This window comes from Triturus cristatus, chromosome 9 (assembly GCF_964204655.1).
Source record: "Triturus cristatus chromosome 9, aTriCri1.1, whole genome shotgun sequence".
NCBI lineage: Eukaryota > Metazoa > Chordata > Amphibia > Caudata > Salamandridae > Triturus > Triturus cristatus.
The window spans coordinates 767,600,408-767,616,765 of record NC_140592.1 but is presented as its reverse complement, the minus strand read 5'-3'; the positions used below and the strand labels follow the sequence as shown (position 1 = coordinate 767,616,765).

At 43.5% G+C, this 16,358-nt stretch overlaps 1 protein-coding gene across 6 annotated transcripts in view; it reads left to right on the top strand.

Moving 5' to 3' along the window:
* Positions 1-16,358, top strand: part of KIAA0586 (KIAA0586 ortholog) — a 622,715-nt gene that overhangs the window by 528,930 nt on the left and 77,427 nt on the right. For all 6 annotated transcript variants that reach the window (XR_014968769.1, XM_085626122.1, XM_085626120.1 and 3 more), the window contains one exon: positions 9,647-9,786. Coding sequence is in view for 5 of the 6 variants with exons in the window: in XM_085626122.1 (XP_085482248.1) it covers positions 9,647-9,786 (140 nt within the window). In the remaining variant the exon portion in view is untranslated. The remainder of the gene's footprint in view (positions 1-9,646; positions 9,787-16,358) is intronic.

Sequence of the window (16,358 nt, the reverse complement as noted above, 5' to 3'; positions counted from 1 at the left end):
CGCCGCTCACTCGACCTCGGGTGTAAGTAATAAATCTTTATTCGGTTATATAAAATCAATTATAACCATAAAAGTACATACAAAGAACATAACATTCACAGTAAACTTAGTATATAGCATCATTTAGGGTAACAACAATTAATTTAACCAAGATTTGTTCTGTGATGGTAGATACACTTTAAAAAAGTCACAACAGTTTTTGTGATAAGTACAGTATTCAAGAATTGTAGGTGCAACATAGCAGGACGACATCGTCTGAAACCAAGAGTTCTTAGTAGTGGAATTAGCCATGTATTACGGTGCTCAGCGTAAAACTTGCAAAACAGGACCGTATGCATTGTTGTTTGAACCGAAGTTTCATCACAGGGACACGCCCCTAAAACTTCTTTCCATGGGTTACATTTAGGGAATGCTACGAGCCTGTGAAAAACATTCAGTCTAAAGCGTGTTAACAAGAAACGCTCAAATTGGGAATCAACATAGGTCAAATATGGTTCAATGTACATTGTGGTTGCGACTATTATGGAGTGTTGAACCGATGGCTTACTTATCTCTTTGGTTAACCGCATCTCTTCCAAAAAAGAGAGGGCTATTGTTTTTAGCTCTTTCTTAGAGATCTCAGACATTAGTTCAGGATTAACATAATATTTAAACAAGCCCAAATCAATGAAGAACTTCTTTACATAAAGCAGCCACTCAATTTTCCTTGCATTCTCCAGAGACATGCAGTCTGCTGCAATCTCCTTAGTAAGAAAGTTCTTTGATGATGTCCAGATGCGGCGCCACAAGAGGAGGGGTTGAATTTTGGCCAGATCCTCAATGTGGGCCATGCCAAGTTCAGCATGACAAGAAAAAGTGGATGCGCTTTTGGAAGTCATCAAGAGATATCTCATAAAGGTATTCTCTGCTACTTGCAGCGCAGTCGTGTTTTTGTGCCCCCACAGGCCTGCCCCGTAGAGAGCGATGGAATGGCACTTCGCTACATAGATGCGAAGCAATTCTACGGGTGGTCTCTTTCCTAATTTCTGGGAGAATTTTATGAGTGCCGCTATTGCTCGCATAAGATGGTGTTTGCGAGCTTCAATAGCCGCTTTCCAATTAAGTTTTTCATCAATCATGACTCCAAGATACGGGTATTGGGTTGTGAAATCCAACCTCTCTTTATCTAGGAAAATAGAATTTCCTCTTTTTGTATCCCTTCCTGCCACCATCACATAGGTTTTTTTTATATTTATTTTCAGATCCAGGGTGCCCATGAACCTCGAGTACCTATCTAGGGATTTCTGCAATTCTCGCGGAGTACGCGCTAAAATGACAGCGTCATCCGCGTACAGAAGTGCTGGAATGAGGTGCTCCTTTGTTTGGGGCAGGTCGAGGGCCCCTTTCAACATCTCTACTTCCAAACCGTTAGTGTAGAGTGAGAAGAGAAAGGGGGCCAAGACGCAGCCCTGCCTCACGCCGCGTTCCACCCTAAAGGACTCAGAAACTTCACCCTTTGTTCCAAAACGAACCCTGGACGATGCGTTAGAATACAATGCACGAAGGAGGTTTACCAGGGCTGGGTCTATGCCCATCTCAATGAGGACGGACCAGAGCTTTGAATGGGAAACACAGTCAAATGCCGCGGTAAGGTCGACATAGACCATGTATAGTCTTCCCTCCTTGGCTGTGACATATTTTCCCATCAATAGGCTTAAATTCAATGCCTGTTCAATTGTGCCAAAACCCTCTCGGAAACCAAACTGAAAAACAGATAATATATTATGGTCTTCTGCCCACTCCTGTAGTCGCTGTAGTACCACCCTACCTAAAACTTTACCAAGAGAATCTAGTAACGATATTGGCCGATAACAGGAGGCCTCCTCTCTATTTCCTTTCTTGAAAATCGGAATCATAATTGATTGAGTCCAAGTTTCAATTAACCCGTGATTCATTGCCGCATCGAACACCCCCTTCAAAATTGGCGCCCAGAGGTCAAGTTTAAATTTAAAAAAATCGACGGGTACACCATCTGGTCCGGGGGCTTTACCAGATTTACTTGCTTTAACGGCATTTATAACTTCGTGTAGTTCAAAGGTTAAAGGAATTGGAAATAGAATTTCTTGGGGGCTAACATTCGTATTTTCTAATGGGTCCACTACTTGTGTTTTACTAAAAACTTTAGAAAAGTGGTTCACCCATGTTACGCCATCAATCGCCACTTCAACTCTTGGTTGATCACAGCTATCGGTCAAGAAGGGGGTCTTTACCACCTTCCAAAACATTTCACCATTTTTTGCCTGAGAACTCTCGTATAATTGGTCCCATAAAGATTTTTTTAATTCCTGTTTTCTTTTTTTACAAGCTAGGCGATAGGATCTCCTTAAATCGCTAATTTCCTCTTGATCTCGTACAGGTTTGGTCAAGGCTTTTTTTAAAAGTTTATGAGCTAGGGTGCATTCATGACTAAACCACCCTTTTTTCTCATCCTTCTCCCCTTTGTTAGTGCGGGTCAGGAGGTCTTTTACTTTCTCTAATATTAATTTAAAATTGTGCAGTAATTCTAGTTGATTAGTTTGACTGTCTAAACATTTCCCAATTTCAGGGTATACCGCCTGAACCACCTTCTTGGTTAGCGCTTCTGGTTCTATCTTGCCCCAACCTATGGTGAAGCCATTTAATTTTGTAAGATGGATATTATTCTGAGCAAGGGCATTCATCATCGTATAAGGGGTAAATTTCCCCTCATCGATGGTCAAGGAAAAAACCAGGGCTGCATGATCACTTAAAATGTTATTTATTACTCTAAAACCCTGGGCTTTGTTTTCCAATGTAGCTGAGACCAAGAAATAATCAATTGTTGTCTCCCAACCCCTACCCAGATAGGTGGGCTGTAACTGTCCTGAAAGAGTGTTTAACTTATTTAGGATCACTAGGCCTAATTCTGCCATCGTTTCATTAAGGAAATCTCCTATCTTTGTGTGACTGAAGTGAGTCACATGATTGTCAGTTTCGTCCCCCACCCCACAAATGTTACTGTTTTTCACGCTGCAGGGGTGGTGATTAAAGTCACCACCCCAAACGATGCTAGGGACTTCTGACCCTTGTGTTTTTCTTGTCAAGGTAAGGAGATTATTACGAAGTGCCCCAAACAGTTCTAATCTCTCACATTCGGGGAGGTTATCATAAAAGTTCACTAGAAATACTACCCCCTTCCTTATAAATGTGAGTTTCAGGACTTGATAATTAGTATAAAGTCTAAGGGGGGTTACTTTTAACCCAGGTATGGTATTTTTTATAAATATCGTCAAGCCCCCCTTTGCCCTACCATGAGGGCCCGCAACTGCCGGTGAAAAATATGTTTTATAGCCCATCAAATGTTGTTCATCAGTGGACCATGTCTCTTGTAAAGAGATTACAAGGTGGTCTTCAACAAAATCCATTAAGGACCCATCCATTATTTTGGGGCGTATGCCAGCGATGTTCCATGACATAATTTGTAGTATAATGTCAGATTCCGTTATGTTACAGCTTTTATTTATATTAGTAGCTCCCACTGCAATGGAGTTCTCTGAAGCTCTTAGTTCTACAGGCCCCAACTGTCCAAAAGAGTCACTACAATTATTCCTCATTGGGGAAGTGACTATGCCACCCGTTTGTATAGGATTTTGAACCATTTGAGAGGCAGTGTTTTCTGTTATTTGGATTTCCACGTTTTCAGCTACAGGGTCCTTAACATTAGAAGGGGATTGACAAAATTCTATGGGTTTCCAAAGTTGGGTATCTCCATCATTGAGTCAGTCTACATCTTCCAAGTTATACAAAACTGCATAAGAATTAGCAGTAGGTATATTGGACCTCTGATGTATGTAAGGATAATTATTCCAAGAAGATGGATTTAAATCCTGACAGAATTGGTGGTTACTGTTCAGAAACCCATCATTTAACTGGGGATTAGAAAAGTAATTACGAGGGGCTTGATAGGAAGAATAGCGCTCTACTGCCCTCCGATTAGATGAGGGTTCTTTTCTAGCGTAAGGTTTAGGATAGGAAATCAATTCTCTTGGGTAGAAGTAGTTGACGAGATGTGTGGAGATTGCTTCCTCCCCTCTAGCTTCATACCAATCCCCTATACATCTAACCGCCCTGTGGTCTCTAAAGTTTATAATGATAACGTCCCCCTTTTTTTCCTTTGGTCTTGTTCCTACCCAGCATGTGCGTCTCACCATGAGAATTTCTCCATTTATATGTGCAGGGAGGGGTCTGTTATGGGTCAACCAATGAATGGTTTTGTTTTTTAGCGCATAAAAGTCCTCCCTTACGCCTTCTGGTAGTTCAGGAACCCCTGTCAGGATAATTGTGTATGGGGCTGATTCTGGGGGTAAGTCCACTCTTCTACTTGCTGGGATATATTGGGGCTGGGGTAACCAATCACTATTCTCTTGTTCTCTTATAGGCCTCTTCCTCACGTTAGTTGTTCCCGGGGAAATATTAACATTGTTGCTTTTTATCTCATCGCTTACTTCTGGGAGGCCAATTTTGGAACTATTGACTGCCTTTTCCTCCCCATCCAATTCTTTGCCCTTTATTGCATGGTGGGATTTACCAGACTCTGTGGTTTTATTAGATGATATTGCCGCAGAGTTTTCCCCCCGAGCAATAGTCGATATTGGCAAATTATCAATAGGTGGGGGTTGCGTTACCACAAAAGGTGTAGAGGAATACTGATCATTACAACTGCTTTTGGTGTAGGTGTTGAGCAATTCAGTAGTAACTGAATTGTTTCTTTCCACTTGTTTGCTTAAATCTTCCAAGTGTGCATTTGTCAATCTAGACCTTTCCAAAAGAGGAAGTAAAAGAGATTTAAACAAAATCTCTATTTTTGTAAGTAGGTCATTAGTAGATACTCCCAAAGCATTAATAGTTGACTGGGAATTTTTTTTCGGTACAGAGCCTAGTACATTCGGGTTTTGGGCTGAAGGTTTAGCCTTCTTCTTTTTAGCCACAGATGACTTCATTGAAGTGCGTCGTCTCTTTCTTGCTAGTTTTCTATTAGCCTCTGGTTCCACAATAAGAGAGGGGGTGATAACTAGGTTCGGAGAATCTGATAGCCCTGAAAGTGTTAGGCTAGTTATGTCAACAGATAGAGGAACCGCGCCTAAAGAATCAGTATGTGGAACTTTTTTTGTCCTTCCGTGCATAGGATAGGTTTTGGAGGTACCTGCTCCCTCGTTTAACACATCTGGAGAGAGAGCGGTACCAATCAGACCCAATGAGGAACGTTTACCTGTTAGGAGATCTAATGATAGGCGCTTTTCAGTATCCGCTATTTCTTTCTCCAAAACAGTAGTTACGCGTTTGAAGAACTGATCGATAGTTCCTGACACTAGGCCTTTAGAGGTGTTAACTGTTACGGTACGGGGATTATCAGCATCAAGAGGCATCTTATCAACTATAGAGGAAAATAGGCGTCGAAAAAGAAACTTTGGGCAATACGTAAACAATTGTCTCACCAAGCTGAGGAGGTTAGAGGGGTGGCCCGTCCCGTCCCCGATCGTCCTCTGACGGCCTCAGACGGCCCACCCTTTGCCCAGGCTTAGCCCCGCTCGCGTCCCGCTAACGCGTGAAGAGTTCCAGTCTTATTTGAAGTGGAGGGGAGGGGCCGAGAAGAGGAACCAGGTGCGTGAAGCACAAAGTCAGACAGGGCACGCTGGTCCTCGCAGTCCCGGCAGCACAGTGATCCCCAAATGCACCTCAGCGCCTCCAAGTTGTAACAGCCAGCAGCTCCGTGGGCGATTAGATTAAAACAGCAGCAGGTTTAAAAAGAGAAGCGTTGACCTCGCCTGCGAGCGGCACCCGCGAAGCGGGGGCCGCGAGGCTTAATATAGGAGATGGAGAAATAGGGGGAGGGGCCGAGAAGAGGAACCAGGTGCGTGAAGCACAAAGTCAGACAGGGCACGCTGGTCCTCGCAGTCCCGGCAGCACAGTGATCCCCAAATGCACCTCAGCGCCTCCAAGTTGTAACAGCCAGCAGCTCCGTGGGCGATTAGATTAAAACAGCATCAGGTTTAAAAAGAGAAGCGTTGACCTCGCCTGCGAGCGGCACCCGCGAAGCGGGGGCCGCGAGGCTTAATATAGGAGATGGAGAAATAGGGGGAGGGGCCGAGAAGAGGAACCAGGTGCGTGAAGCACAAAGTCAGACAGGGCACGCTGGTCCTCGCAGTCCCGGCAGCACAGTGATCCCCAAATGCACCTCAGCGCCTCCAAGTTGTAACAGCCAGCAGCTCCGTGGGCGATTAGATTAAAACAGCAGCAGGTTTAAAAAGAGAAGCGTTGACCTCGCCTGCGAGCGGCACCCGCGAAGCGGGGGCCGCGAGGCTTAATATAGGAGATGGAGAAATAGGGGGAGGGGCCGAGAAGAGGAACCAGGTGCGTGAAGCACAAAGTCAGACAGGGCACGCTGGTCCTCGCAGTCCCGGCAGCACAGTGATCCCCAAATGCACCTCAGCGCCTCCAAGTTGTAACAGCCAGCAGCTCCGTGGGCGATTAGATTAAAACAGCAGCAGGTTTAAAAAGAGAAGCGTTGACCTCGCCTGCGAGCGGCACCCGCGAAGCGGGGGCCGCGAGGCTTAATATAGGAGATGGAGAAATAGGGGGAGGGGCCGAGAAGAGGAACCAGGTGCGTGAAGCACAAAGTCAGACAGGGCACGCTGGTCCTCGCAGTCCCGGCAGCACAGTGATCCCCAAATGCACCTCAGCGCCTCCAAGTTGTAACAGCCAGCAGCTCCGTGGGCCTCGGGTGACTTCCTCCCCGACCTCTGGTACTCTCTACGACCTCCGTCGGCGCCCTCTCTCGACCTCTGGCGGCTCCGGGTACGACGTCTGCTTTTCCAGTCAGCGCCGCTTCTCCACCTCGGGCTCCGGGTCTCTAGGCTTCTCGACGTCGGACTCCAGGAAAACCAATAATCAGGTCAGGACTTTGCTGTTCTTTGCTTCTAAGGCCTGTTCCTGCTGTCCAGGTCCTTAAGATGGTTTTTCTTGCTTCTTCCCACACAGGGCTCCAGGCTGGGCTCAGTCAGTAGGGACTAGTATCAAGGGTGGGTTTATGGACCCCACTCCAGGCACAAGTTTCCACCCCTGCTGCCTCACTCCTTCCTCCTTCAGGTTTCTGCTGCTCTCCCTTCACCAGTCAGGTGCCAACTGCCAGCTCCAACTGTCAACTCTCTGTCTTAGCTTCCCAACATTCTAAACCGCCTCCAACTGTCACAGAGCTCCAGAATGTTGCAGAAGGTTCTAGTAGGTTCCAGTGGGCTCTGATGATGTCACAGGTGGCCACCATTTTGTGCTCCAGGCCCTCAGACAGAAGTTCCAGGGGTAGATAAAATGGCTCCCTGAATCTGCATCAATACTAAAAAGTCTGGTGGTTCCCAAAAAGGAAAAATACTAACAGGGCTTGAGGCAAAAGTGGGATAAAATAAATAATGGAGAGGAGGGACCACCCAAAGGGCCGACAGGTCTAACACTCTGGTTCTGAGTAATATTCGCCAAGACGGGCTAAGTCTTATTAAAAGCCCCGGATCAGCCACGAAGGGTGTGGTTCACAGACCTTCTTAAACTTTCACTGTGCCCTCTGCTCTGTCTCACTCACAGGGCAGACCTTCTCTCGCAGTCACAGGGGCAGGTGCTGCACCTCCACCTCTAGAGCCTGCACCTACATGCCTGGAGATTGAACGGGGCAACCCAAGTTCTTTTTCTCTTCCTCCTTATGTGGTGGATGTTATATTATCGGCTAGAAGACACTCCACCAAGTCTGTTTATGCTGGCAGCTGTGCGCAATTTATGAAGTGGTGTGAGGAAAAGTCTATTGACACTTTAAAGGCCCATTTGTCTGACATTTTACGTTTTGTGCTTTCCCTGGTGCAGTAAGGTTGTGCAGTTGCAACAGTTAAGGGATATTTGTGTGCCCTTTCGGCATTCCTTTGTATACCTGACCAACCTTCCCTTTTTAAGTCCCCTATAGTATTATGGTTTCTTATGGAATTTACTAACAAGTTGCCTCGTGCTCCCTTTATTATTATGCCTCAGTGGGATCTTAATTTGGTGCTGACCTTCCTTATGGATGCTCCGTTTGAGCCCTTACATAGTTGTCCTTTTAGTTTGCTTACTTTCAAAACAATTTTTCTAGTCACCATAATGTCAGAAAGACATGTAAGAGAATTGCAGGCATGAAGTATGAAATCTCCTTTCACGACTTTATATGAAGATAAGTTGGTACTGAGAATCTGGGCTCTTTTCCTGCCAAAGGTGATTAATCCATTCCACTTGGGCCAGTCTACCACCCTTCCTCCTTTCTATCCTCTTCCACATCCTTCTAAAGAGGAGGAGAGGCTTCATTGTTTGGGCCCAAAAAGGGCTGTGAGCTTCTATATGGACAGAATTCGTGCTCTTCTGCTGGATAATCAGCTGTTTGTTGGCTATGTGGGCAACATGAAAGGAAAAGCAGTGCATAAGAGGACATTCTCCAGATGGATTATCCTGTGCATAAAGATCTGCTATGCCTTGGCTAACAACGAGCTACCTGAGGGGTATTCAAGCTCATTCTACTAGAGCTAAGTCTTCGACTTTTGCTTTGGCTAGAAGTGCCCTTGGAGTTGATATTTGTAAAGCTGCGACATTGGGATATTCAAAACCCTTTGTGGCTAACAGCCGTAGGCTTCCACAAGACTTAGATATCTGTAATTCACACTCCCTTAGGTCTGAAGGATCATCCATTCAGTGAAAGGTCTTGTAAAAAGTCAGGGAAAAATCCATTGGAATGCATGAATGTTCAAATGCCTGTGCAATCTGTTTGGAAATGTTGCATCCCACCCATCCAGTCTGCTGTTTTGTAGTCTTGGACTGGTGTCCAAGACCTGGAGTGCAGCTTTTATATGATGTTGTCTGTGGGGTTCAAAGTAAGTACACAGTGTGGCTTTGAAGCAAAATGTGAACTAGTGTTAACCACAGAAATATCTACAATGATTATAATGTTTTAGGGAAATAAGAAGTTAGGTGATTGAAACTTACAATTATGATGTACAACATGAAGTGCAAAATAAACAAGTACTATTTCTACAATGCAGGGGAAGAAAAGATTAGAAGTAGAGAAATGTATATAATGTCAAGCTGCATGAACATTGTTTATATAGCTTGCGTTTGTGTGTGTGTGTATCTATATATATATATATGTGCACACATTTTTCTCCTTCTGATCTTCCACTACATTGTAGAGATAGTAGTTGTGTATTTCACACTTCATATGGCACATCATAATGTAGTGTGTGGGGACAACTCAAGTTTTTGAATTTGGATTTTTGAAATGCGATGTGGAGAAACTTTCCATTGTATGTGGTCTAAGTGGGTGCAGTTGTCACTGAGTAAGAGTTTATTGTAGTTTTTTTAATTAGTGCCTGGTGGAGTATTAGCCTTGAAAAAGTAAAACATAAAGGAAGTCCAGAATTGGACTGAATGGCATTCTCTGCTGAAAACACTATACAAATGGTAATAACATAACATAACATACATGGGTAATTAAATTCAAAACTGTATTATTATTACATCTGTTCCTTTATGAAATTGTATAATTATACCTCACTCAACTAAAGTCTTGTACACTTTCCTTTGTCAGGCACTGCTCTTGGTGAATCGGCTACTAGTCTGGGTCCATTGAAACTTTGTGAACTGGAGGTAAATGCAGGAACTTCTCAGCAACCACCACAAACAAAAGACAAGAATTCTATGATGATTGCTGTAAAAGACGTCTCCGAGGTACAGAACAACAGTGGCTTTTGTTTAACAATATAGAGAGCATATAACACCTTCCATTACAATTCTGTGTGTATTCATCAGCCAGGAGATGCTGATTATGAAGTGAATTTCTCTTACATGCTGGGTCTGCACTGTATGGTTTGCAAGAAACTCTTGGTCTGCTCTTGTTGCTTTAGCTACTAATGCTTTCAAGTTCAGTCCCTCTACTGGTACACATTGCTTCTTCTATCTCTTTCAGCACAGTTTCCATGCAACCACTGTGCTATGAGTAAATAAGCTAATAACACAGCCATGATTTCAAGTTGCACAGAAAAGTCAGGAATAGGTTTTAGGTTTTACATGCAGGTCTTCTTCTTGGTTTGTCTGCTGCTCCCCTACACGCTTGAAAGATCTCTTCTGTCCGTCTCACAGCAGTATCTTTATCGTTTCTTCTTCCCACCGTGTTCAGATTTGTGGCTGTTCCTTCCTCCACTTGGCCTTTGAGCTTTGGTACAGTTTTACTTTGTGTCTAAGTGTGCATGTATGGATGGAAAGGCTTTAAACCTGACTTCCCTGATACGGGGTAATGTTTTTGCTTTGATTTAGTGTTTTTCTCTATTTTACTGACCAGGCACCCTGTCAGAGTAATTGTGTGCTTCATACGTGGATCATCATCCTACTTCTTGCTGAAATTCAAGATTTTGTTCTTCTCTTGCTGTCCTTGTCTCTTCAAGGCATGGATGTAGAGGAAGTTCAATCTCGGATAGCTAAAGGAAATAATTGGCATTAAACTAGTGTAAGTTGGCAATATTTTGAATATATTCTCCAACTAGACATTGTCTGAGATGTTCTCATGAGGAGACAGGCTCAGCTGCAATAATATTTTCTGGTTTTAGCCACTGAAGACAAAGTTTGGATGTTCCTACCTGCAGACAGGTTTTGTTCCTGTGCAGCCCTGGCCTTCTATTGGAGGGTTCTTCCTTATATCCTCCACATTTCTTAACTTCTGGTCTTCTTGTCTGCTGCTTGTGGAACACTTTCAACAGTTCTTCATTCATGGAGTTCAGGCCCAACTGATCAGCTGGGTACTTTGTAGGTGCAGGACTTCTTTAGCTGTTGTGTCCCTGAAGCTTAATAGGAGGCTAGCCAACTAGTCCTTGGAGTCCACTCACTGGTGCTTGGCACAAGTCTAGCCCTCTGTCCACGGTTTCAACAGCACAAGCAGATCATCTCTTTCTGAAGTTGTGTCTTGGTCCAGTAGGTGCATCAGGTACAGTCTTCCTTTGCCATAATTTCTTCCTGGGGTCCACAGGTTCAGCAGGTGCAGTTCTTCTCTTCTTTCCGAGTCCAGCAGTATTCTGAGGCTGCGGGTCAGGGGTGCCACTTGTATTCAAATTTAAAGTTTGTGTGTGTGGAGGACTAAGTAGCTGATGGGACTTCAATTCCCATGATGCAGCCCTACCCACTATTAAATAATTTCCTGTGGGGTTAGCACTAACAATCCCACAGTTCATCTCTCTGCCCAAATCCATAATGTCGGTATCCTTCTTCCTTCTGACACAGTCATGGGCACACACCTAAACTGTGTCCAGTATAATGAGCCACACCTACTGGAAAACCAGTCTGTCTATCTACATAAAGGAGCAGGCTAGCTAAGGTGTGACTCAACTTTGCCTCTCAGACGCAGTAGCCCCTTTGAAGCTGGGCAATCTCTGGCCACTGCTCTTGGACGATCCTGGCAGGAGGTGATAACACCACCTCCCTACAGCCACCCCTTTGTTCCCCTTCACACCTCTAGCAGAGGACTGCTGGCTTATTTGAGTGTCAACTGCTACACTTAATCAGAAGTGGCTACTAGAAGCTTGGGGCAAGAAAGTGGTGACTTTAAAAAGTCACCTTTGCATTAAGGGTTACCTTAAATACAACTTCAGCATAACATTGGATTTAATGTAATTATGAATGTGATTCCTTAGAGCACTAAGTTAGGGAAGTTAGAACTTGGTGCATGGGCTAGTGAAACTCCTTTTTAGCCAATGGGGCCACCTGTCTTGCTACAGTGAAAACAGCAATTTTGTGTTTTCACTATCTGGACATGTAAAATATTAAAGAAACATGTCCTTCTCTTTAATATTTAGCATCCTAACGTGTGGGCTACTAAGGTCTTCCTTGTTGGGAGCATTATTACCATTAAAAAATAAAGTTTTTACCTGGCAAAATGGTTTAATTTGCCAGGTCAGTTTGCCAGTTTAAAAGCTGCCCGATTAGCTGTGGTAGCAGACCTAAGATCCATATTTTCACCTCGTCACTGTAGTGGTGTCACAATAACTGCTGCAGTCCACTAGTGGCATTTATCTTACCAGCCCTGCGTACACTTTGTACCATGTTCTAGGGACTTATAGGTAAGTTAAATATGAAAAACAGGGATCAGCCAATTGCACTCACACATTTGAGGGTCAGAACACATGCACTGTGGCCTTCTCTGCAGGGCCCAGTGCACTTCAGAGTTGAAAAACCAGCAGCATCAGTTCTGTTACTTGGTGAGTGATCATACAAAAAGAGGTACTCTTTTATAGTCTCTCATTGCACAACCACCTCCACAATGGAGGAATCTTGCACACATTCTCTTGGCGACACTGTATTATTTGTTCTTTTCTCCATGTCTTATGGTGCCTAGACCTACTTCACTTGAGCTCAGGCTCTACCTCAGAGTAAAGTGAGGCAAAGACTCTGGTTTGCCTCCCAGAAACCTGCAAAGCCCTGCCATGTTTGTAATCAGTAACCTTACACATTCTCTTCAAAATTCAGAATTACTACATCATATGCATATCTCCTCAGAACCACACCTGGAGAATTCAGATTGCTGACTTAGGTTTATTCTGTTGAGTAATTTAGATGAAGTATATTAAAGGGTAATATTCAAAAGTGTTTTAATTTAGATCAAACATTGGCCTTCACTAGTGTTCTTACAAGCTCTCAACCAATGTGCATCAGGTAGCTGACCTCCCATGTAGTCTCCATGCTTCCCTTTGAGGTTAGGCCTGTGCCTTTTATGTGGCTTGTTAACCAGCTGTGCTATATTTTGAGAAATTCTCTTACCTATGTATCTAAGGGCCAGATCCATCAAAGGGTTTTGCCCATTCTGTGTCTGTGGGAAAATGTGTTCATGCATACGGCCCTAAGTTCTTACATCCACTGGAGGATCTCTAAAATTGTGTTTCTAGAGAAACAGGGCATTTTTTTTCGTTATAGCTATCACTTGATATTTAGTAAATGTCATAAGTTGACCTCTCGGGTGCCCATACTTCTCCCCCTCCCCGAAAAAACATCCTGCTTTAGCCTAGCAAGGAGTTTCTAGCAACAAGAAACACATGTGGTCTCTCCATCTATTGCTGGTTATTAAGCAAGAACAATTACCCTAACTGTCACCACTGACAACATAGCCCTGTCAACTGAAAACACTATACTACAGTCCCACTTACTAGCTCTACAGATGATGACCATTCACTTACTGTGCGAACACCCAGCAAGAACAAGCAGTTTAAATATGAACTCTTCACAGGCACCCCTGTAATAAAACTTGTGTGTATTCTCTCTTCATAACGAATTATGAAACCATAGTCAAAACAACTCATCAACTTGGACCACCTACACTTACTTTAATTATTTCGGCACCATTATAATGGTCCGGATTCTTCTGCTGAGGATGGTGTATTTACACTAGTTAGATTATTTCTTCTAAATCTTGAAAACACTTGTCACCTAGTGGGTCCTTTCTTTTTTTGTTTGTTTTTGTTGCATCATTAAAGAAAATAGGTTAAAGTAAATTTGTAAGTATCATATAAAAAAAAGGCCGTGTTATAACAGGATAAAGTAATGAAACAGGAAGGAGTACTCCAAAATAAAGATGACACTCATGGCTAGGAATAGGAAAAGTTGACAGAAGATGGTATGCCAGTGCAAATCAAATATGTATGAGAAATAAAAGTTATGAACATAAAATGAGAAAGAAAGTGTTCTGTGAACAACTGCCAGCTATTAATGGCTTCAGGTTAAGTCGTATGTCTAGGGATAAGTGACCTACTTGAACGGAAGATTGATTCATTGGTCCAAGTTTAGGAGTTTTAAGATGATTTTCAAGAGTTATTTCAATTGCAGTTAGGGCTGTATTGAAGGTGGCTTTGTTGTTTGGATGATGACATTGTCTAAACAGTTTGTGTTGTATCAACCGACTGGTCTGCCCTGGATCAAGTAAAGGTGGACCTGAGGGTGTCATTCTGACATTTGCGGTCATTCATGGCTTTCATTTAGCTCTGCGGTCTCTCACTTTTGAGGTTTGACAACAAATGCTACCAAATCCAGACAAGGGCTCCTTGGAGAATTGATATTCCATCAGTGTTCTTTAACTTTGCTGGCTAGATTAGTGACTGTGGTATTGGCTCCCAAATCGTCATGTTACAGACAGCATCATATGTCATATCATACAGGCAGCATCATATTTCATATCATACCTCTGGAATAATGCCCCGGGAAAAAAAGCTATCCTAGTGCCCTTAACCGGACTTCTCTTCTGATTCCCTGAGGTAGTGGTAGCCCGCTCCCACCTCCCCATCCAGGCAGCATTTCTTGAGAATTGCCACAGGGCAGTACTGTTTTTTTTGCTGGAACTACAGATCTAGACAAAACGTTCACTAGCTTTTGTAAAGTTTTACTTTCTAAAGGAAAGTCCTGATTGGTGCTGTGCAGATTAAGGAGTAAGTCAGCCCGTTTACAAATGTCCATAACAGTTCCAAGTATAAAAAACAGAACTGTACAGGAAATTGCTATATCATATTCACTTAGCCTTGAATATTGATTAGTGTGTAAGAGTTTGTATGTATGTGTGTGACACTAAATTCAGAAGGTTATTGTATAAGGGTTTCTTTGTGGGGAAGGTATTGTTACTTGGTAAAAGCATCTGTGTAATAAATTGGGTTATTAGTTGAATGGTGTAAGTACCCACCTCAAGTAATAATCACAATCCTTGTCAAGGTGAAGTCACTAAATTAACTTGATCCTCCTGAACTTATCCTTCTGATAGGTACGGCACAGAGCAAACAGGCTTAATTTAGAGGCTGTTTTTTAAGTATTTGTGCAGTACTAAAACAGTAATAAAGTAGAAGTGCGAAACAATAGGAATTAGAAAAAAAGAGTATAATTTACCAAATAAAATGACACCAAAATGACGAAGACCAATAATAGAACCGAAGATATGATTTGTAAAAGTTTTAAGTAGATCTTGCCCCAAGAAACACAAAGTGCCAATGATAGTCAATGGTTGATGTAGAACAATACCTAGGCTTCATTTGACGCTGACTCGATGGAGTGCGGGTCAGATACACTAACCAGGTTCGTCCTGGTCCAAGATTTTTACCTTTAGTCCTATATGTTTTTATCTGCTACATGAGTACACTTCTAAAACCCCTCCCCCCTAAGGAACTCGGGAGGCATTTAGAGACTCTTTGGGTGGCAGCCAAAGACCAACAGGACGATCCAGACCAGACCCAGTTGCCACTGGTCAGCTGAGCAGTTGCAGGACAATGCCTCTTGTAGCTTGGTGTGTCTCTGTAGCTTTAACAGTAGGTCAGCCTTATGGCCATCCGAGTTCACTTCATTGTCCTGCGTATAGAAGAGAGAGCAGGGCCAGTCTTCTAGGCTCTTCTAAGGTCTCATACAGCAGGTTGAGTCCTCTTCTGATCTTCCACCGGTCCATGAGTGTTCTGAAGTGGGTGCCTGGATTTGCCACATCAATGCCTGGCACAAGATAGTGAGTGGGAATGACCCCTGGGGTAAGGATTCCGGGGGCTAACCCTACCCACTTTGGACATTTTCATAATCTCCGAAGTCTTATGGGCTCTGAGGGTGGGTGCTGGGTGTGTCCTTCCACGTCTATCACTAAAATCCAGTTTTAGGCAGTCCCTCTACTGCCAACAAACACAGAGATAGGTGTCTCGTAGAACAAAGCTGAACCTTCAGCTACTAAACTATGGATAAATAGAAATTGTTCTGCCATTCTTTTTCCCTTCTTTGAAATGCACCCCAAATATCATATCAAAAATCCTAGAAGACCTGCCAAGCAGGATCGGACACAGTGATGGAGACTGGTTTGGCCCGGGGAGGTGGGGGGCAAAAGAAGGGTGCAGGCCTGGGTGTTCGCTACTTCTGCTTGTGACAGGGTAGGCCTCTTTGAAGTTTATCGAGTCCTTGGGCCCAGCCCACAGGTCATCCTGTCAAGGGCACATCGACACTTCCCCAAATCCAAGGACAAGCCTTTTGTCCCTTTCCTGGGAGCAAACTCACACTTCATTCACTCCTTTAAAATGTTAATTACTGGCTGGCAGAAGAGGTAGAAAAAAATGCAGCTTCAGCTTCCAGAGACTTCAGGCAGGGCAAAGGTAATTTTTGAAAAGTCATCTTTCCAATATATTTATTACAAATCTGACTTCGCCTATGAATTTGGCCTGTAATAAATATTTCAAGGAGTCCTAAAATGTATGTTTAGCTGTTTACTTAGCTGGGGCTGTCCGCGTCTTCAAGTACATCCAGTTACTTAGCGC